General features: G+C 48.6%; 1 protein-coding gene across 1 annotated transcript in view; it reads right to left on the bottom strand.

Annotated features, from left to right (window-relative positions):
- Positions 1 to 6,940: 6,940 nt before the first annotated feature.
- The window catches only part of ltbp1 (latent transforming growth factor beta binding protein 1), a 111,894-nt gene continuing 97,730 nt past the window's right edge, over positions 6,941 to 21,104 (bottom strand). Inside the window, exons 25-30 of the mRNA XM_035400914.1 lie at positions 20,369 to 20,497; positions 18,453 to 18,596; positions 15,192 to 15,365; positions 12,111 to 12,278; positions 10,682 to 10,831; positions 6,941 to 7,493 (exon numbers count right to left, since the gene is read on the bottom strand). Of these exons, the coding sequence (XP_035256805.1) occupies positions 7,309 to 7,493; positions 10,682 to 10,831; positions 12,111 to 12,278; positions 15,192 to 15,365; positions 18,453 to 18,596; positions 20,369 to 20,497 (950 nt within the window). The 3' untranslated portion in view covers positions 6,941 to 7,308. The remainder of the gene's footprint in view (positions 7,494 to 10,681; positions 10,832 to 12,110; positions 12,279 to 15,191; positions 15,366 to 18,452; positions 18,597 to 20,368; positions 20,498 to 21,104) is intronic.

The following is a 21,104-nucleotide window of genomic DNA, read 5'->3' as shown; positions in this document are numbered from 1 at the left end:
TGTGTGTGTATGCGCATGTGTGTGTGTGTGTGTGTGTGTATGTGTGTGTGCGTGCGTGCGTGCGTGCATTCTGTGTGTATGTGTGTGCATGTGTGTGCATGTGTGCATGTGAGTTTGTATGTGTGTGTGTGTGCGTGTGTGAAAAACATAGAGAGAGAGAGAGAGAGAAAGAACAGAGAGATAAAAACACTCCCACCTGACTGATGCCTATCTGCCACTCAGTACCTGTTAGAAATAATTAACACAGACCCGACCCCTCGTGTGTAGGAGATAATGGGCTGAGGGAGGGGAGGCTCTCTGCGGGGGAAACGCAGCCCCCGCCTGCGTCGGTTAATCATTGCACACGGGGTGCGTAAAAATAAAAATAAATAAATAAATAAAATAAATACAAAGTCAGGCATTTTGGGCTGGATTTTTTTGGCCGAGGAGACCCGGCAGGGGGAACGGCTGAGCGTTGAACCGCCCCGACTGAAAAACAGCCCTCGGGAGTCTGTTTTCACATCACAAGGAACGACGCCAGGCGAACGCGCCGCGATCCGAAATATCACATCTCCGCCGCTCAGGACGCTAAGTCATCCCCGATCGCTATCAAAGAGGCCTCTTTGTTTGCCCTCTCTGAGCGCTGTGTACGAAGGGCGGGGTCCCGGGTTTACACTGTTAAGGCATTTCATTGAATAGGCGAAGCCGGGAGAAAAAAAAAAAAAAAAAAAAAAAAAAAACAATTGTAAAAATTATATGTATAAGTGATTTGGGTGAGGGTGAGAGAGAGAGAGAGAGAGGGTGGGTCGGGGGACAGATCCTGCCTCTCAGAATGCCCCCAGAATTTGGCAGGAGCCCAGTTCCCCACAGTCAGGGCTGGGCTCAGTCTTTTGATGCAGTAGCGCCCTGCACGGTTTGCCCGAATTTGTACGCTGGGCCCAAAACAGACTCCGCAGAAGAAAAGCTATATTTTCCAACAAGACAAAAAGAAAAAATTTTCAGCCTTTTGTAGTTAAAAAAAAAAAGGTTGCAAAAAATTTGCGAAAATTTTAAAAAGGAAACTTTAAGCCAAGAGACAGAGAAAAGGTCTCAGTACTGCTACAGAACAGGAGAGAGCGAGAGCGTGGGGGGGTGAGGGGGGATGGGGGGCGGGGGGGGGGGGGGGGGGGCTGGGCTGGAAAGAGAGAGCTGTTTTGCTGTGCTGTACAAGGTCTTTGTGCACGGTGTACAGGTAAGCCATCCTCCTGTTGTTTATTTCCACTTTGTAAAACCAAACAGTCATAACAACGTGGTGCCCGCCACGGAATCGAATTAAAGAGAGCCTCTGTTTCCATTAATAATCAGAATGATCAAATAAATTAAACACCGCGTGAGGTCATGAACAGCATTTAGGACAGTGGAACCTGGATACACATACGTACCCGCAGAGTAATTACATCAGTTCCCTCAATGAGTGATGACAAGATGACAACAAGGCCCCGCCCCTGTGATGTCATGAGTCACGCTTCCTTCCAGCACGGCGAAGGGAATGCTTTGATTGGCCAACACAGGAGCAGAGACCTCCAGCTCGTTCTCTGGCTACTTTTGCTACTACTGTTTTTAGATTGCATGTGCACATGTATTGAATTCTCTCCCCTTTCTCTCTCTCTCTCCCTCTCCCTCGCTCTCTCTCTCTCTCCCTCTCCCTCCCTCCCTTTCTCCCTCTCTCTCTCTCTCTCTCTCTCTCTCTCTCTCTCTCACACACATACACAGACACACCTATATTTATAAGTGCAAGGGCACACACAAACACTATATTTGAATGCTCTTGTACTTGAATTCCACCACGTAAGCACAGTCATCACATTTGACACAGACGGTACACTTCGCTCTTTCACACTTTCTCTCTCTTTCTCTGTTTCTCACACACACGCACACACATATGCTCACTCACTCTCAGGTAGCACAGTTTTGGAAACTGACCTTGAGTTTCTGATACAACGCTGTAACTGTCGGCTTGTTCCAGAAGCCTTGGCAGCTTCACAAACAGGTCAAAATATGGCAACGCTTCCAGATGAAATAATATAAAACAACCAACAAGCGATTTACACTTTACAAAGACCATTAATAATGAAGTAGGGATATTTTCACTGTCGGACCCAATCTCAGTCACTGAGTACAGGAAACCTGGCACAGACAAAGATAGTTCTGTCTGAATGACTACACTATGAGCATGAGACTACACTACATTTAGAAGAGCTTTGGGGAAAATAACAAAATAACAAACAAACAACAACAACAACAACAAAAACTCAAGTATTTCGCTCAAGGAAAAGACATCGAATAACACCTGAAGCACACAGTTCTGTCTCATAAAGAGACAGAACATTTGAAGTGAAGGTGCAGCAAAAGCAGAATGCTCAATACACAAAGTTTAGGTCACCATCTAAAACCCAAGGACAGGGAGCAGGGACTTCTAAAGGAAATGAAAACCCTTACCTTACCTTTTCTCTCACCCTCCGGCCGCGTTATCCTTCCTGGCTCAGACGAGGTGTGACACCTGCGCCGGGGTTGCCGTGAAGCTCGCGCCCTGCTCCCGCCTGGCTTTTGTGGCGCTGCTCCTCGGCCGTCAATGCGCTCATTGACTACCTCGATCGCTCTGTAAGGCCAAACGACAACAAGAGAGCACACAGCACAGCACATAGGAGAGGAGCATGTGATTATGACCTTCTGTCTCTCTCTCTCGCTCGCTCGCTCTCCCTGCCTCCCTCCCTCCCTCCCTCGCTCCCTCTCTCACTCCCTCTCTCTCTCTCACTTTCTCTCTCTCTCTCTCTCTCCATTTCAGCACCATGGGGCTGGCTGAAGCTTCCCTCCTTGCCACGCAGTGAACGTGACAGTAGAAGCTTTGGGAAACAGTCCTGGCTGGCGGCCTAAGAGAGGGCAGTCACAACCCCCCCCCCCCCCCCCCCCCCCCCCCCCCCCCCCCCACCGCCACCCAAAGCCCAAAGCCTGCTCAATGCAGCCCCTTGATTGAAAAAGGCGTCAGTCCTGTCGTAAAAAAAACTTGGAGAGATCCAGGTTCCCGGTTGCCTGCAGTCCTTGGAACGACAAGAATTTCCTGGTTTACATTATTCCTCAAGTCTAAAAACATAATATTTGTAAAAAGGTGTTAAATAACAAGTTAGTATGCCTGTGATAAATTCTATAATTAAAGAGATTTTTCAACTCATGTGCCACCCTGTGTTTTCTGCTTTAGGTTATGGGTGATTTTTTTTTTTAATTAATTTTGGGACAGTCCACATTTTGCATTATATGCTTTATTCAGACAGGTAGACAGTGGAGAGGGGAACAGATGGGAAGGGACTGCAGCTGAGAAGGTGCCAAGACTGGACCAAACCCCCCCCCACCCCACCCCGACCCACCACACCCCCACACCCCCACACGGAAATCACACACACGGCCAAGAGGGCTGGTTGCCCTACTGACTGCTCCACACATTTTTTAAATACTTATTCCAACACAATACAGGAGTGGCTCATTGACCTTTGGTTTATCTTCAATCCTCCCATTGTTCACACTGTCCATGACCCTGCTCCTGGAGATCTACAGTCCTGCAGGTTTTCACAGCTTTCCAAACAAAGCACAACTCAGCTAGAGATCTCGCTGAGCCGCGAATTAGCACGAACAGGTGTGCCAAAATTGGGGTTTAAATGAAAACCTACTGGACAGCAGATCTGCAGGAACAGGGTTGGGCAGCCCTACTTTACATTCAGTGACCAGGTATCCACACTTTCAATAATTAGGACCCCGCTGACTTGTAGTCTAAAGAAGGTTGATATTAAAAGTCTAATAAAAATGGTTAACGCTTCACTTGAACCCTTTGACATAAGGCTGACATAACACATCATACACATGACATAGCTGCTGTCACAGGATGGCATAACAAATCATGTCAGTTTGTCAAATTACATACTGTCATACTTGTATCAGTAAATGTTATGACAATAAAAGTGATCACAACTGTATGTCATTTGACGTCAACTGACATTATCTATTACGTCACCTCGTGACAGCAGTTACGTCATGTGTATGACAGTGTTACGTCAGCCATATGTCATTTTTTGGGGTTCAAGTAAAGTGTCGCCCAAACATGGTTAACAGCATGTTACAGGTCAGGGGGTCATAAACGTGGTTGGAACAAATGCAAGCGTAGACAGGGACCCTAGACCCCAGGACAGAGTTTTAAAAAACCCCTGGTCCAATTCGCTCGTTCCTTCAAGGGCAACAGCTTCAAAACCAGGGGGAGGACGGTCAAATCGTTTGGTGGAGTGATTGCCACATAACTGCCAGCCACTGGCCTGGCCTATAAGAAGACAAAGAATTTTCTTTCCTTTGCTGTGAAACAATCAAGTTTTAAATATTTTTGCAAAAAGAGCTGGAAACATATCAAAGGGCATACACCTCAAGTATTGGGAACCGTTTCCTTGTTTGCCCACACCGGGTCGCGTAAGCGTTTCAAATACATTCAGCTGAGGAAGAGCAGAATGGTGCATTACCAAAATGGCCACCAAAATGGAATCAAGCCCCTTTTTAAAATCATACAGTATCCGCTCATCCACCATCCAGAAAAAGGTCATCAAAGTTCATCTAGCTCAGTGAGACACTGGCGGCTGACAGCTGGATTAATCAATTCCCTACAGCCAGCGCTTTGTCTCTGTGTGAAAAGGGGATTTTCACCATCAGTGCCAGTGGACTAAAAAAAACAAAAAAAAAAAAAAGAGACAGAATTAATGTGACAGAAAAGCACTTGTGCGGAGATGCAGAGATTGCAACTGAACCTCTCAGTCAAAGGAACACACAGGCGGAGGGGAAGGGGGGGGGGGGGAAGCGAAATCAATAAAACTAATAAAGAGCGACCCGCTCCTGTGGTGCTGTTCATCGAGGATCCGGGGGGGGCGACAGCACCCACACGCTCCCATCCCCGCTTTCATTTTCGGATTAAACCCTTCCAATAAACCACTGTTTCCACCCTCAGCGAGCCCCCACCCCACGCCCACCCCCACCCTCCACCCCCCCCCTTACAAAAAAATAGTCACTACTTCTTCCAGTGAATTAGCAAGAGGTATTTGCAGGCCTGCCCGAGCCCCCACCCCCCCCGCCCCCCGCCCCTCCCCTCCCTTTGTCAAAGAGGCGGTGCGGTGGAGCCCCTCTGTAGAGGCGCTAAGCTGGATTTAATGCCGGTTAAGTCACCTGTCAATGGGGGGGGGGGGGCGGGGGGTTTCGTTGCCTATTTTACAGTGTGAAAACACCATCTGTGCAACAGCGGTCGGTTCCGCGCGGGAGACGGAGCGGGGCTAACGTGCTAACGGGCTGACTTATTAAACAGCACTCTACGTCACGAGCACGTCACCGTGGGAAACCAAGTGCTGACATCATCTGAATTTTTTTTTCTTTTTTTTTCTTTTTTTTAAACCAACGGACAACTGGACAAATTGTGCTGAGTCGTTTACGCTAATGAGAAATAGCAAGACCCGTGTGAATACCTTAGCTTTTAACCAAACACATGGCAGGGAGCCATCACCACACTCCCCCCTCCCTCCCCCTTTTCCCACATCCAGTTCGGTCGCATCCTGGTTCTTGATCAGGCAGCAGTGACGTATAATGGGTAAGGAACTGATCCTCTATCCTAAAGGAGGCAGGTTCGATTCCTGGGTAGGACACTGCCATTGTACCCTTGTGTAAGGCACTTAACCTGCTTGTTGCTTCAGTATATATCCAGCTGTATAAATGGATGCAATGTAAAAAGTTGTGTAAGTTGCTGTGGATAAAAGTGTCTGCTAAATGTCTGTAATGTAATGGAATGGTCAGGGTTGCAATGACTGAAGTCTGGCTCATGGTATCAAGGCAAAGTCCAGCCACGTTTTCTACTCTTTACCCTCAGAAAGCTTGCACCCACCCCTCAGGAAAACACATACAGAAACACGCTTTGGTGTTCAAGGGTTTGGATGCTGGTTCTTACCTGTTTTCAGCCTCCCCACCTGCTTCTTACCTGTGTTCAGTTATAGCTACAACAGGCCACAGCAATACCATGACAGACGGGCTGATTGTATTATCACATATAGTGATTTATTCAAAGGGGTTTATTATACATTGTAATATGAAAGGATATTCAAACAAGAGCTATTTTCCATGTACAAATAACAATACATAAACTGGATTTCACCTCCTCATTTTAAATGTACAAAACTTACTCCCACAGCTGTCTCTTAGCAGCGTTGCAACCTGGCAAGACTTTAAAATTCTGAAAATGTTCAAAAAGTACAAAAAAAAACTAAACAAAAACCAAACAAAAATAATAATAAAAACAAACAAAAAAAATAAAAATAAAAAATAAAAAAAATAAAAAACGGAGCACTTCATTTTCTGTCAGATCATAAAAGAAAACACTACAGGAAAATAAAAACTATGGGGAAAAAACATGAAGGGTAAAGAATATCAAAATGTACTGCTCCACAGGGCAGACAAAAAAAGGCTAAATTAAAATGAGAAGAAAAAAAAAAAGAAAAAAAAAAACCTGCCATTGTCCAATGTTCCAGACACAGAGAAATACAGTTTCGTGCTTTAAAAAAAAACTTTAATACAAAAAAAAAAAAACCAAAATCAACAAATGCCTAGAAAAAGCTTATTCAAAAGACTTTACATTAATAACATTCTCATACAGTACAGCACATACTGTGTGTTTGCGTGGAAGCGCGGAGTATCGGGCGACGTGGGCGAGCGGGGACAGTCCTACAGAGTGACCGCAGAGCGAAGAGGAAGAGGAAGAGGAGGAGGAGGAATATGGGGTGGGGCGGGGGGGGGGGGGGGGTAGGCGGAGGCAGAGTCGCTCAGTGGAAAGGGCCGGTTGGTCAGCCTCTTCACTCACACAGAGTCTCCACACAAGAGGCGTTCTGACTGGGGCGGAGACACAAAGAAACTTTTCTTTTTTTTTTTTTTTTAAAACCTTATCCCCCAGCAAGAGTCCGTAGGGTTTGTCATTGCGATAGGAGCACAAGCGTCCCCCTTACACGCCTAAACTCCTTCTAATAATAATAACAATAATAATAATTATAATAACTATAAAAACAAACAAACAAACACATATTTATACAATGCTTTGTTTCGCTTCCTCCGTACAGGCGCCACGTAGTAGGTTAAAATTTAGTTTTGTTTTCTTTTTTTCCATCTTCATCTCAAGTAAGAATATATATATATTTTTTTGTCTCATTTAGTTTTATACAGTGCAGAGTATATGGGCTTGGATTAAATAAATGTGTTTAATGTTTGTCGCCCCCTAGTGGGCATCCTGGGTCACTCGCTCGCGGCAGCTGCCGCCGCCGCCTCCTCCTTGTTGCCGGGGACGCAGTAGTTGGGCCTATCGGACGCCTCGAAGCCCGGCAGGCAGACGCACTTGTAGGATCCCTGTGTGTTGATGCACTTGCCGTTCTGGCACGGCGACATCCGATCATCTTTGAGCTCGGAACACTCGTTCACATCTACAAGGGTGGGGGGGTGGGGGGGGGGGTCGGGGGTCGGGGAGGGGGGCAGAAAGAGTTTACGTCAGGGCAGCAGGAAGCAAAAAATATTTACACGATGATCCCTTTTTGGGAAAGGATCCCATGCACTTAATATCATTAATGATAAACCAAAGTTCTGAAAACAGTTTAGGTCTTAAAGGGCAAAGATGGTATTGTGAAGTAAGTAACAACTGGATATGAATATTAATGGAAAAATACAAACATCCAGTTGAGTTCAAGGATGGAAAAAAGGCCTCTGAGGTCTTCTGGTGTCTGCGCTGGACTGTAACTGGACTTGGTCGAACTCGTGAAAATGCAACAATATTTTTTCCCAAATGTAAAAATGCATAGACTGCAGTTTGAGCTAACTATCAGGTGTGCAAATGCATCTAATGGTACAGATATAATGTGCAGTTGAATCTTTCCAACAACGACGCAGTTATTAAATCACTTATAAAGGCATTCAACAGTAGATCATAAACAATCCGCTCCTCCTCTGCACCCCCCCCCCCGCCCCCGCCCTTCTCCTACAATACCTCCAAACTGACTTGACAGCCACAATCAATCTACATTAAATCGTTACTGTACTATTATCACATAAAGTGTACTAGCACAAAAACAGATTTTGCGATTATCAGCCAATTTGCACTTCCGGAACTAATGACTCAACAGGAACACAGAGTGCATTAAAACGCGCGTCTGTTTTAAACGATGCGACGGCAGCCCGCTCTTCATCGTCATCCGTCCGCCGTCTTCATATCGGAACGATTACGCGGCGCGGCGCTAAATTAAAGCGGGACGAGGGCCTGCTCGATGCAGATAGTGATTACTGTGGAACAGGCGTCCAGACGAATCGCCTGCTGGCGAGCAAACCAATCTCGCCTCGCAATTACGCCTTTTATTTATTTATTTATTTATTTATTTATTTTACGCGCCTTCGTCACGCAGACCCGCGGGGGGGGGAACGCGAGCGGCTGCTCAATCGCCACGGGAGATGGCGGGAAAAAAAGGGGGGGACCGCTGAAGGTGAACGCGGAGACGCATCATCACCCGACACCGCCGCGTACGTACAAACACGTGTAACGTGTTTGTTTACGCGCACGCACGCAAACCGACACAAACACCCACCCACACGCACGCACGCAAACCGACACAAACACCCACCCACACGCACGCACGCAAACCGACACAAACACCCACCCACACGCACGCGCGCACGCACGCAAACCGACACAAACACCCACACGCACACACGCACGCACGTACGCAGACCGACACAAACACCCGCACACACACACAGACACATACGCATGCATGCACGCTCGCACGCACACACGCGCATACACACACGCGCACGCACACACACATGTGCATACGCGCACACACACACACACACACACGTGCATATGCGCACATGCACACACACACACACACACACACACACACATTCAGGTGTGGCAGGTATGCACACTGAGCGTGCACACCTGCAGCCAGTGAGCGCTCACACCTGCAGCCAGTGAGCGTGTACACCTGCAGCCAGTGAGCGTGCACACCTGCAGCCAGTGAGCGTGCACACCTGGCTGACTTAATCCCATCCTACACCTGCCAGGACGAAACCATCCGTCTCCTCCTTTATATTTTTTTACCATCGGCTAACGGCTCAGCCAAGGCGCTGACCTGCAGCTGCCTGTGGGACCTACCAACGGAGACCCCTGGGAGCTCTCGGCTGGTACATTTTCAGAAAAATGAACCTTCCCGTGACGTCTCTATTTCCAGGAGATTTTACACACAGCAGTAAACCGCCTTGACTTTTGCGTACGCTGTAACTGGACTGCATTCAGACTCACACACGTTATTTCCCTCATTACTCCAGTAGCAGTGATCAGCCCAAGGGAACATTAACTATAGCAAACACAGGCTTCACGTCACGTCACATCACGTTACATTTTGGTATTTAGCAAGCGTGACTCACGCAGATTACACTTTTACGTACGATGCATTTACAGAGCCGGTTATTCACTGAAGCTATTCAGGGCTAATCATCAGCTGGGTGTCAAACCCTCACAACCCAGAAACCCACAAATGAGTCACAAGCCCATTGTTTCCAAGTCCTGAATTGGCTGCTGGTTTTTAAAGGATGCCACAGACAAAAAAAAAAAAAAAAGCATTCAGACCATCCAGGAAGTTTAGTTTCTGCCATCCCTGGTGGTTCGGAGTTAAAATAACAGTTTGAGGAGCAGCAGTTTTAGCGGGGGGGGGGGGGGGACAGACGGCAGCCACAGCGCACCAATCAGACAGCTCCAGAGTGCACACCATGAGCCGCGGTGCAGTAATAACCACCGCGGTAATAACAGGAACAATTATGTACCCCCCCCCCCCCCACCAACCACCCCTCCACCCCTCCACCCCTCCCTCCGTTTTCCCCACAATCTCATCTCTACAGCTGCTATTCTAATTAATGTGGAAGAAGACAAAAAGACATCTACAGAAACACAGCGGCGGGGGGGTGGGGGGGCGGAGCTGGAAGACGAACGCTGCTGGCCCCCGGACGCATTAATACGCAGCAGGACAGGGGGCTTATCCGCCGGTCAGATGACGCACGCGACTGAGCTCATCCTCAGCCTCGCCTCGCCTCTCCGCCAGCCTGCCTTATTCATTCTGCTCCGCCCCGCGTCTGCTCAGCGGCCCGGCCTCCAAATCGCAAACGCTGATAAGGTTTCCTTTTCCTTTCTTCTTTTTCTTTTTTTTTACAATACTTTCGTAATCGCCTATTTTTACTCCTCCTCTCCATTAAGAGCGCTGAATTCGGACAGAGTGCGTCTTAAAATGCGTTTGAAAAGCATCTGCAGTGTAACGCAGCTGGAACAGCATTTGGACTTCAATTTCTGCATTGCATGGAAAAAAAGTGTTAAATCAGGAAATGAGAGGCCATTGTTTTCTGGGCCAGGTGTGGCCCAGGTGAGGCCCAGGTGTGACCCAGGTGTGACCCAAGTGAGGCCCAGGTATGACTCAGGTATGACTCAGGTATGACTCAGGTGTGACCCTGGTGTGGCCCAGGTATGACCCAGGTATGACCCTGGTGTGGCCCAGGTGAGGCCCAGGTATGACCCAGGTGTGACCCAGGTGAGGCCCAGGTGTGACTCCAGTGCGGGGCGCGGCTCTCTCACCCACGCAGGCCATGCGGGACATGTCCAGGGTGTAGCCGTGGAAACAGTCGCAGGTGTAGCCCTCCTGCACGCGCACACAGCGCCCGTTCTCACAGCCGTTCAGGATGCCGCACTCGTCCGCCCGCAGGCCCTCAAATGCGTCGTACGCATCTGCAGGGAGAAACGCAGGAAAGAGAGGGGGATGAGGAGGAGGAAGAGAGAGGGGGGGACGGAGAGAGAGGGAGGGAGGGAGGGAGGGAGGGGAGGAGAGAGAGAGAGAGAAACAAAGAGAGAGAAACAGAGGGAGAGAGAGAGAGGGGGAGGGAGGGAGAGAGAGAAGGATAGAGGGAGAGTGATAGAGGGAGACAGAGAGAAGGATAGAGGGAGAGAAATAGAGGGAGAGAGAGTGGGGGAGAGACAGAGAAACAAAGAGAGAGAAACAGAGGGAGAGAGAGAGAATGCATGTGCATATGTTATATATGTGCATATATATTTGTGTTTGAAACAGAGCGTGTGTGTGTGTGTGTGTGTGTGTGTGAAAAAACGTGGGTGAGTATGTTATGTGTATGCACACATACATTAATTAGAGAATGCACCTGTGTGTGCGTATGCTTTAAAGACAAAGGGTGTGTTTGTACATATGCATGACATGAAAGAGGGTGTGTGTGTGAGCACATGCGTAAGGTGCAAACAGCAAGAGAGAAAGCGAGAGAAACACAAAATGGGAGCTCTGCTGTTGAGCTCATTGTCCGCACGCAGGTTTGGACAGGTGTGTGAACAGCTGGCGGATTTCCAGCAATCCAGCAGCAAGGGATTCAATCTGCAGAGCCAGGTGACACGTGACCCCGAGCTGACCTTTACAAACTGGCTCCTGGGGATGACGTAATGTTTTCAAAGGTGCCCAGAATACCAATGAACAGCATCGCGTGTGGTTTTCACAACGTATTAATTGCACAAAAGGCCAGATGGCATTTCACTTTGGAAGCTAGCACAACATTTAATAACGATGTTCAATCCTTTGCTTTAAATGTCTTCTTTTTTTTAAATCAGGACCCAACCATCAGAATCCATTAAAACAAAATTAATTCATTCAATCACTGCTTTCATCGGTTTCTGATGAAAAATTAACAAAGCCAGATTTGTCTCGGGAGAGAAAATCCAGAGAATTCAAAATACATGTATTCAAATTGGAATGATAATTAATTTATGACACGAATTACCAATAGCTTTAAAAAAATGCTCCATTTGAAATGAAACGCATGCATCCCCAGGGTATCAGATGCAGCACAATCAGTGAATTCAAAATAGTCAAGTATTTATTCGTTTGACCACCAGGTGGCAGCAACAAGCTTTCGTTCTGAGCGAGGTAAAATTCAACCTGAATCCTTCCGCCCCCCCCTCCCTCCCTTCCCCAAATTCCCAGCACAGTGGCTGGGAGAGGGCTACTCACGCTCTTGGTTCTCGTAGTCGGGGAGGTAGCGGGGCGACTGGGATTGGGAGCCGTACTCCGGGGGCACCTCGTGGACGGGGTAGTCGTGCTCGGAGGGGGGCAGCGCGTCGCGACCGTAGGGGCGTCGGCCCTGGCCGTGGGGCATGTTGCACATGGTGGCGTAGCTCTCTGTGGGCGAGGGGGGGGGGCAGGAGAGAGAAAGAGCAACGGGATAAAAGCGTCGGCCAAATAAAATGAAAATGTAAAAGAGCAGGAACTGTCAATCGCACGATTCCCACCAATCAGCGAGGAGAAGTGTCTGGGTAAGAGGAGGAGCCATGTGAGATGTGTAAATGGATAAATATGTAAAACTCAACAAATTTTTTTTTAGCTCTTTCAAGCAAATAAATAATACACAGATGGATAGTCATCTTAATAGGGATCTTAATTGCTCAATTTGCCCTTTTCACACTAGTCCCATGTGCTCATTAAAAATGGACGCTATAAGATCAAGTGAACAAGGGATGAGCTGAGTGTCTTGTAAAGAGGTGCAGAGGGAAAGAGACTAGATTTGTAGCCACAAAGTTCAAGGTTCAAATTCTGGAAAGTTCCCTCGTTCATGTTAATGTTTTTCTGAGAAATATCTCTGCGTCCGTTGATGAAACGGACTGTACAAGCCTAAGAAAGCAAAAGTGTTGTTTATCTCATCAGAGTCTATCAGTGAGCAGAGCTGGTGCTGTCGGCAAGGGACCGGGTGGAAAGTAACAGTTTCTTTAAAAAAGCATTCACTTCATACTAAATTTATACTATATATAACACTAATGCAGAAAAAAAGTTGTGTAGTCATCTTCAGAACTAATGACTTCAAATGTTAAAACTCTCAATCATGCCATATGAAAATCTTGGTCAAAATAATTGGTAAAATGCTCAAAATAATCACACAGGTTTACCCCCAATTAATATGACGTATCATATGAAGTTAACCTATGCAGTTAAATCAAGGAACACATAATTCCATTCAAAATCTTAATAAATCAAGAGATTATTCAAGTACATCAGGAAATTCAGATACACTGACTTCACATGTTATGAAATGAGCAAATTTACAGCCCGATTATTCTCCTGAGCGTGGATTTTAACACTGACCACAGCATGCACGAGTCGTGGTTTCCATGGAGACCAGCGTGAAAAAAAACACAAGGAAGGAGGGAGCTCTCAGCCTCGGCTTGCGTGTAAGATCAAATGCGGTTAATCCCGTCCACCTGTGCTTCCTCCCAGAAGGCCGTCTGGACAGGAAGTGCATCACGGTGGGGAAAGGATCCAGACAACATCTCTTAAAATGTACGATCGATAGTGCGGTTTCCCTCTGAGAACAGAAAAGTTGGGAGTGCTTTGTGCATCTGCGTTCGAGCGACCACTAGTAGGAGAGCGCAGTGGGGCCGGTGTATATGCACACACAGCTGCTCCTGGAAAAGACGCTCAAGGTTGCGACTACACGTCTGGGCCTCTTTTTTTGGGGGAAACTCACAGAAGTGTTCCCATTATAAATGACCCGCTAACACATTCTCTCACTGGGAAAACTAGCTCTGGATTATGTCCAGCGCTTTCACCATTTTCTTTTCTTTTTCTACGTGTTTCACATAACATAAAAGTTTTTTGAAACAGTAATCTCGACGGAACCAAAAAAGACGTCCTGTAAATTCTGTGATGATGTAAGCTAGAAAGAATTCATCAATCCCGACGCAGAAGCCATTTGTTTCTGGTAGTCAACGGTCACAGCGTGTTATAAAATTGATTACAGGAAAAGCCGGACGCAGAACCACATTCATCCAGAAAAGGCCTAGGAGATCTCTCATAGGGTTTCAGTCTATTTCAAAGGGTCATCCAGCTCAGCTGCTGAATATCAATTGTACTTTAGCAAAGGGAAGTGAACAAGCCTGTTACGGAGACATGCTGTGAATATTTTTTGGCATCACTGATCTGGAAAAATGATCTCAAACAGGTCTGTCACGTCACAAAGAGCATAATAATCTTATTTATTATTATCATTTTCTTAAGAACTTTATTTTAGCCAGACCGTAACATGAGCTGCACCCAACCCTCTCTCTGACACTTGAGGTAGGAGACGGCACACCCATTAGAGGAGGGCTGTGCCTGACTCTCAGGGTTGGGTCGAAAGGGCTTTTTTGGGGGGGGTCCTAGCTGTGCTCTGGACGTGGCTGAGGAACACGGGCCTGCCCAAATGGAGTGCCTCCCACCCCGATCGAGAGTGCACCCCATCCCCAGAGACCATCCAGCAAGGAAGGAGGGTCCCCACCTCTCAGTGCATGATGCTCTGGCCACTGCCCCACACCCACTAAACCCCACAGGGCTGCAAAGGCACCCGCTCTTATACAGGACAGCTCCAGGCTTTCTATGGTCATCACTCACATTTCCAGAAGCCCGGTAATCACACTGCTGCACCACGTACGGTGGCACTGTAGGGTAACCGTTTGAGAATTGGGAACTGACTTTTGGAAAATGCGGGGGTTTGAAAATTTAAGGTGGAAATAAAAACCAGCAGACCCCCGTGGCTCTCAGGGACAAGGGCCGCAGACGGCGGCTGAAGTCGCTGATTTACCGCGAAACGGAAAGTCCTGGTTTCCCCAGGCTTCTCCGGGTAAGAGAAACACAAACTCGCTCAGCCGTTACCTGTTCAACCCGTTTTATTTGCTGTCTGCTATTTTACGCCAGGCTGGCCAGTGCAGTGGAGGATGAGCTTCCCCCCTCTATAGCCGGGTTCCTCTTGACATTTCGTCCCTTTGGGGAGTTTTTTCTCGCTGCCGTTCGAGGGGTTTTCTTCCCACTGGGAGTTTTTTTTTAACAGGCCTGGTGTTTGCTCTGCTTGCTCTTTTTGCTCTGTCTCTTGCCTTGCTACCCTGTAAAAGTGTATTTGTGGCAGTTCTATGTAAAAATAAATAAATAAATAATAAATAAAAAAAGCGCTATACGAACAAAATACAATTGAATTGAAATCGAGTCTAAGACTTCTTCTGTGGTGCGCTGTAAACCCGGCGGCTAAAGCAGAGGCTAGCCTAGCCCGAGGCGCTGAAGGTACCGTACCCGAGTCCTTCATCGGGCAGAGTGCGCAGTCCATGCCCCAGGCCTCTCCGTACAGGCAGCAGCACTCCGTGTAGGTGGTCTTCCTCTCGGTCAGCGGGCTGGTGCAGGTCAGGGACTCCTGCGTCACCGTCTGCCAGCAAATGTCCTGGTAGATATCGGTCTGCTCGGCAGGCTCTGAAACGCACACAGAGGAAGATGAGGAGCGTGATGCTGCCGGATGTAGAGGCCGGACCGTGTCGCCACTGGCACTATAGTGTGAGGGATGCAGTGTCACGTAATTACCACATCGGCCACCAGGGGGCGATACGTCTCAGAGATGTTTCACAGAGGAATAGCGGGGAGTTCGATTCAAGGCTTTCACAACAAATGGGATGCAACTCGAATAACCACATGGCTTCTTTGTTAAAATAAAGGCAGGTGCCATTTTGTGCAAACTGACAGAAACTATGCACAGTATTCAAAAACAAAATTAACATGAATTCCAAAAACGCAAAAGATTGCAGCTGGGGGGCAGTTATGCTGCAGTAGAAACCTTGAGAAAATCCCGGCTGAATTTGAAGACCGTCTTATCCTGGCAGGAAAAAGTCTACCGTTTCCTATTAATTGACTGACTGACAGACAGACAGACTGACGACTGGCTATATCATGCCCTCGTTAGTGTCCACACTCCTGCACTACAGAGGGTGACTCCTGTTGCCAGGAAAAGATTTGGAGCTCCAGCTATCTGAAAAAATCTGGGCTCTGTAATTCAGAGGTATCCAGGGCAGCCGCCACAGGTCATTGGAATTCCGCGCTGTCCCCGCGTCGCATGACCGCGTTCACCTCAGCGCACAGAGAATATCAGCACGCGTGCTTACTGGCAGGGGGAGACGCCAGTGGGGGGGAAAAAGCAGACGGAAAGGCACCTTTCCCATCTTCTATCTGGAGCGCGTCTTAGACCAGAGGCCTTCCAAACCACATACCTCATCGCATTACTGCTATTCAAATGACCCCAAAAAAAAAAAAACACCATTCTACGCCGCTCAGACTCTGCTTTGAGGAAAATCACAGGCTAATGAACAATCCTGCGCAACGCAATTGTTTTTATTTCTTGCTGGATTTCCACAGGGTGGGCGCTAACTAACTAGCTTAAGCTAACCCTGACTGCAGATTCCCTGCAGGCACCGACTGAGGGAAACCTGAGCAGTTCCCCAATGCCAGCGCAGGGGAAAAAAAAGGACAAGTGTAGAAACATGGGGCAGCAGCAGTGTGGATGAGGCAGACACTGCACACATGGGCGCACACACACACACACACACACACACACACACACACACACACACACATACACATACACATACACACACATACACACACACACACACACACACACACACACACACACACACACACACACACACCACAGCCATCAGTAAGCAGCCCGGATAATCAGCGGAACCCTCTGAAACTTAATGGAGTCCTCCATTTTCCTAAATCATTCACCGATGGCGGTTATAAAGGCAGCACAGTTCAGCGCAAGCGACTGCATCTTGCGCTGCAGCTAATGCACCTCGACTTCGCTGCCACGGCGCGGCTCCTCCTACATTTCATCCCATCGATTTACATTTCATCCGCCGGCCGGACGCTTTATTAAACGGACCGGCTTCTGGGCCCGCGAGAGACGGAGGGAGGGAGAGAGAGAGAGAGAGAGAGCGAGAGCGAGAGAGAGAGAGGGAGAGAGGGAGAGAGAGAGATGGAGGAAGAGAAAGAGAGGACAGAGAGGGAAGGACGAAAACAGTGAAAGAGAGAAAGAGAGAAAGTGAGAGTGAGAGTGAGAGTGAGAGGGAGAGGGAGAGGGAGAGCGAGAGAGAGAAAAAGAGAGAGAGATGGAGGGAGAGAAAGAGAGGACAGAGAGGGAGGGAAAGAGAGAGAGTGAGAGAGAGACAGAGAGAGAGAGAGAGAGAGAGAGAGAGGGGGGAAATTACTGCACAGTATTTCAACTGAAACACGAAAAAACTAATGCGGCCAGCGCTCTGTTGAAGCGATAAGTAGACGAGTTATTATTTCCCCCCAACGCCACGGCAACGCTATTGCACCGCAGAACTGACATTAATGCGACCGCAGGTCGGCCTTGTAAATTATCCCAGGGGCATATTAGTGTCTCGAATGAGATTAGGGAAGTGTTTGATAAAACAGACAACTTGCTTAAATGTGGTTTCAGCAATTCACTTTTATATTTTATATGTTTTTTTGAAGCACAGATTTAAACGCTTGCCAGCAGTGTACTTTTTTTTGGTTCCCCTGGTCTTGTGCTCACATTCGAGTTAAAGGTGAAATATGTGAGACTGTGTGGCTGATTTCAATATCTGCAGCAAGGTTGCATCATGCGTCTTATTATTCCAGTCACATTCAACCTGCGGTCTCAGAAGTTACATAAACGGGCAGGTCTGTGTTTCGGAGGAGCTCAAACTCAGCAGCAAAGGAAGGGGGTACGTTTCGGGCCACGGGCAGGACTGAAATAAACTGTCATTATTATTTTGAATCATAAACACAAAAAATTCATTAACCCAAACCCAAACCCCCCGCCCCCTCCACCCAAGATAAAAATACGCACAGAAGAGGATCTCAGGAAAACTGGAGAAGTAATAATTTTCCCACCCACCCATTCGACAATCTTTCTGTGACCCCCCCCCCCCCCCCCCCCCCCCCCGCCCAAACCCACACCCCACAGCCCCCACATCGACAAGCTCGTGAACTTCATCGGTTCGGTTCACAATACTTTAGCCCCCCACCACCAGAATGAATTCCTGGCTGCACCAATGTCCTTGCTGCCGTGCTATTAATACTGCGTGACCTCACAGCACCCGTACGGCCAATCGGTTCGGCCCTGGGTGACGACGCGCCTCCACACACACTGTTTTCACACGTCTCTTTCACACCTTCCACGCAAAACTGGACAGGACTCCCCCTGCCGAGAGAGAGACTGTCTGTCAGGTCTGCGTGCAAACTCCTCAAGAAACGCTACAGTCTTAATGCAATCGGATCAAAACGTGACGACAAGCGATTCTTCTGCTCGTTTCCCAAGAAAAGAATCAGCGTCAACGGCCGCTTGACAGGACGGGTAGTACACCACGCGTAACTGATGAAGACGGTTCTTTATAAATAGAAGTTGTTCATTTTTATAAATCAAACATGAAACAAATTCACCAGCAGTACGCACTACCAACGCACGCAGGTCTGCTGTGGCTCTCATTGGACCAGGGGGCAGGGGGCGGGGCTTACCCGAGACCGTGGGGGCAGATTCGCAGCGCATGCTGTCCGGGTTCAGCATCATCGGGGGGTTGCAGAAGCACATGTAGGAGCCGTGCGAGTTCATGCACTGCCCACTGCCTCCGCAGGTGCTCTCGTCCAGACACTCGTCAATGTCTGCGCAGAGAGAGAAGGAGAGAGAGAGAGAGCAAAAAAGAGAGGACAGAGAGGGAGAGAGTGTGTGAGAATAGGACAGTGATGTGAGGAAGGAGGCTCACACCACAAGCTTACAGGGCGTTCCTCGCATCCCAAAATCAAAAGTTCCCCAACCAGGTCCCAGAAGAGTGGATTTCACACAGTACAGTCATTAATGAAAAATCTAATAACCGAATGACCTCTCAATTCTCAGTCAACTGATGCTTCAAAGAGAGAGAGAGAGAGAGAGAAGGAGAGGGAGAGAGAGAGAGAGAAGGGGGGATGAGGAGAGAAGGAGAGAAAAAGAAATAAAGAGGTGGAAGGAAGGATGGGAGACAAAAAAGAGAGAGGGGATAAAGAGAGGACAAGAAATGAGGAGGAAAAAAGAGTGGGAGAGAGAGAGAGAGAGAGAGATTTTGAGTAGGAGAGGCGGAGATATTGAAGGTACATGATTCAGAACGCTTGTGCAACTGTGAATCGTTGAGGCTTGACACACTGCAGAGAGGGAGTGTTAATGGAACCACCGCAAACACAAACAGCGCGGTCTTACAGACTCAATGGACCTCAGCTCCACGCACAGTTTCATCAGTTTGCGGTCGAGATGATGACTCTCCCACGTTTCCCGAACTGACAAATGTTTGGCGACCGTCGAGCGTGACCGTCGGTAAACTCAGCTCACGGCAGGAGTTTACATCACTCTGCCAAACCCACACACCTTCTCTAGAAAATGATTAAGCACCGAATTCATGAAACGCCTCAAATGGAACCAACAAAAGACTTTTGCAGTGAAAATAAAAACAGAGACATTTCCTTCCCCTTCCAGTCATCCCATAATCCTGGGTCTGATCAGGGGGGCGAGGGGCAACACCCTGAACATATGAGGGGACATGCAAGCCAGTTCATTATGTCTTTAAAATTATTTTCTTTGAAAAATGGGAACAAAAATGCATGACTGCGTTATGAAGCTCATTTTATTCGGCTATACGTTTGTTTGCATAAAACAGCCCATCAGTGTGTTTTAAACATGGCACAAGTAAACTGTGGCAGCAGGCCTTGGTTCTTTGAGTGCCTTTTAATTCTACGGTTCCTATATTAAAAAGGGATGTTGTAAAAGGATGGAAGGAAGTCAAACCTCAAGTCTGACCCTCCCTGCCCAGCCCGCCATGACGGAATATTCCGGAACAAATGTGGCGGGACTCCGCGGGCGGCTCCCGCGGGCGCGCTACCCTCCGCCCCGGGGGCGGCGTGGGGCGGTGTGGCGCGGCGTCCCGGGCCGGGCCGTGGTTTTGGGACCTGCTGCCGGGCCCCGTGTCCCGCGGTCCGCCCCGAACCTCAGGCGTCCGCCCGCGCCCTGCCGCTAACCCTCCCCCTCTGACGCAGGGCGGGGCCGATCCCCGACTGCCGTACCGCAGCAGACACACGTACCGCTTCGCCGGATATATCCCTGCGCCTGGCGCTGCATGGCGGCCAATGTTGTGATTCTGCGGTCGGGGTGCCGGGTTAGCGACCAGAGAGGGGGCTCACGGGTTCAAATCCGTTTAGGGGAGACGTTGCTTTCTTTTTTTTGCGCTCTCGAGTAAGATCATCATTATGAGATATTTAAGGGGATTACCCAGCGCCAGGAAGCAACACACAGGCCTGGATGAAGCACATCTGCTAAACGGGTCTGTGACAGGACGTCTGCAGGAAACGTCAGTCCCAGCAGGGGGCAGAGCGGAGGGGGCAGGCGGGAAGGCCGCGGAGAGCTCGCTCACCCAGGCACTGCAGCTTGACCTCGTCGTAGTACAGGCCCTGCTTGCAGTAGCACTCGTAGCTGCCGGCCGTGTTCAAGCAGAAGCCGTCTTTGCAGATCTCCTGGCTGAACAGAAGGCACTCGTCCGCATCTGCATCAGAGGAGGAGGGAAAGAGGAGGCAGCCAATCAGGATCGTCAGGTCGTCGTCATCATCGCTCACCTCACCAACCGCAGGCTTCTACTGACGCACACTGATGATGGTGATGCATCGCCGTGGTCAAAAAACATAACCTTACGCAACTGATCTGCAACTGCGTGTGGCCAGAATGGAAATTAGAGGTGAAGTTATGTGGGAATATCTCAATCTTGCATGCGGTCACAGCTCAAGGTGCATTGGGAGGGTAACCTGTGCTAGCGATAGCCCCGCTAGCCTGTGTCCCGCTCGTATATAATCTCCTCGACATGTCTGCTTGCCAGTGAGAACCACGCCCAATGTCACCATTTGCGCAAGCAGCGATTGGCTATCTGAAGACGCTTCCAGGCTGCCAATCAGGAAACGCTCTTGGCGTCTCTGACTTGCCTGCTTCTCTCAGCCGCCATTGCCGCCATCGAAGTGAAACAGCAGAATTAAACTTGCCTGAAGAACGAGGCTTAATGTGAGGGGAGCGAGCGTGTTATAAAAGAGCTATGATTTTGAGGGAGGGGTGGGGGGGGGGTAGGGGTTGGGGGGAGAGGAGAGGTAAGAAAGTGTTGGGGG

The sequence above is a fragment of the Anguilla anguilla genome, chromosome 18 (genome assembly GCF_013347855.1).
Source record: "Anguilla anguilla isolate fAngAng1 chromosome 18, fAngAng1.pri, whole genome shotgun sequence".
NCBI classification, from domain to species: Eukaryota; Metazoa; Chordata; class Actinopteri; order Anguilliformes; family Anguillidae; genus Anguilla; species Anguilla anguilla.
This window is presented reverse-complemented; position numbering and strand designations above follow the sequence as displayed.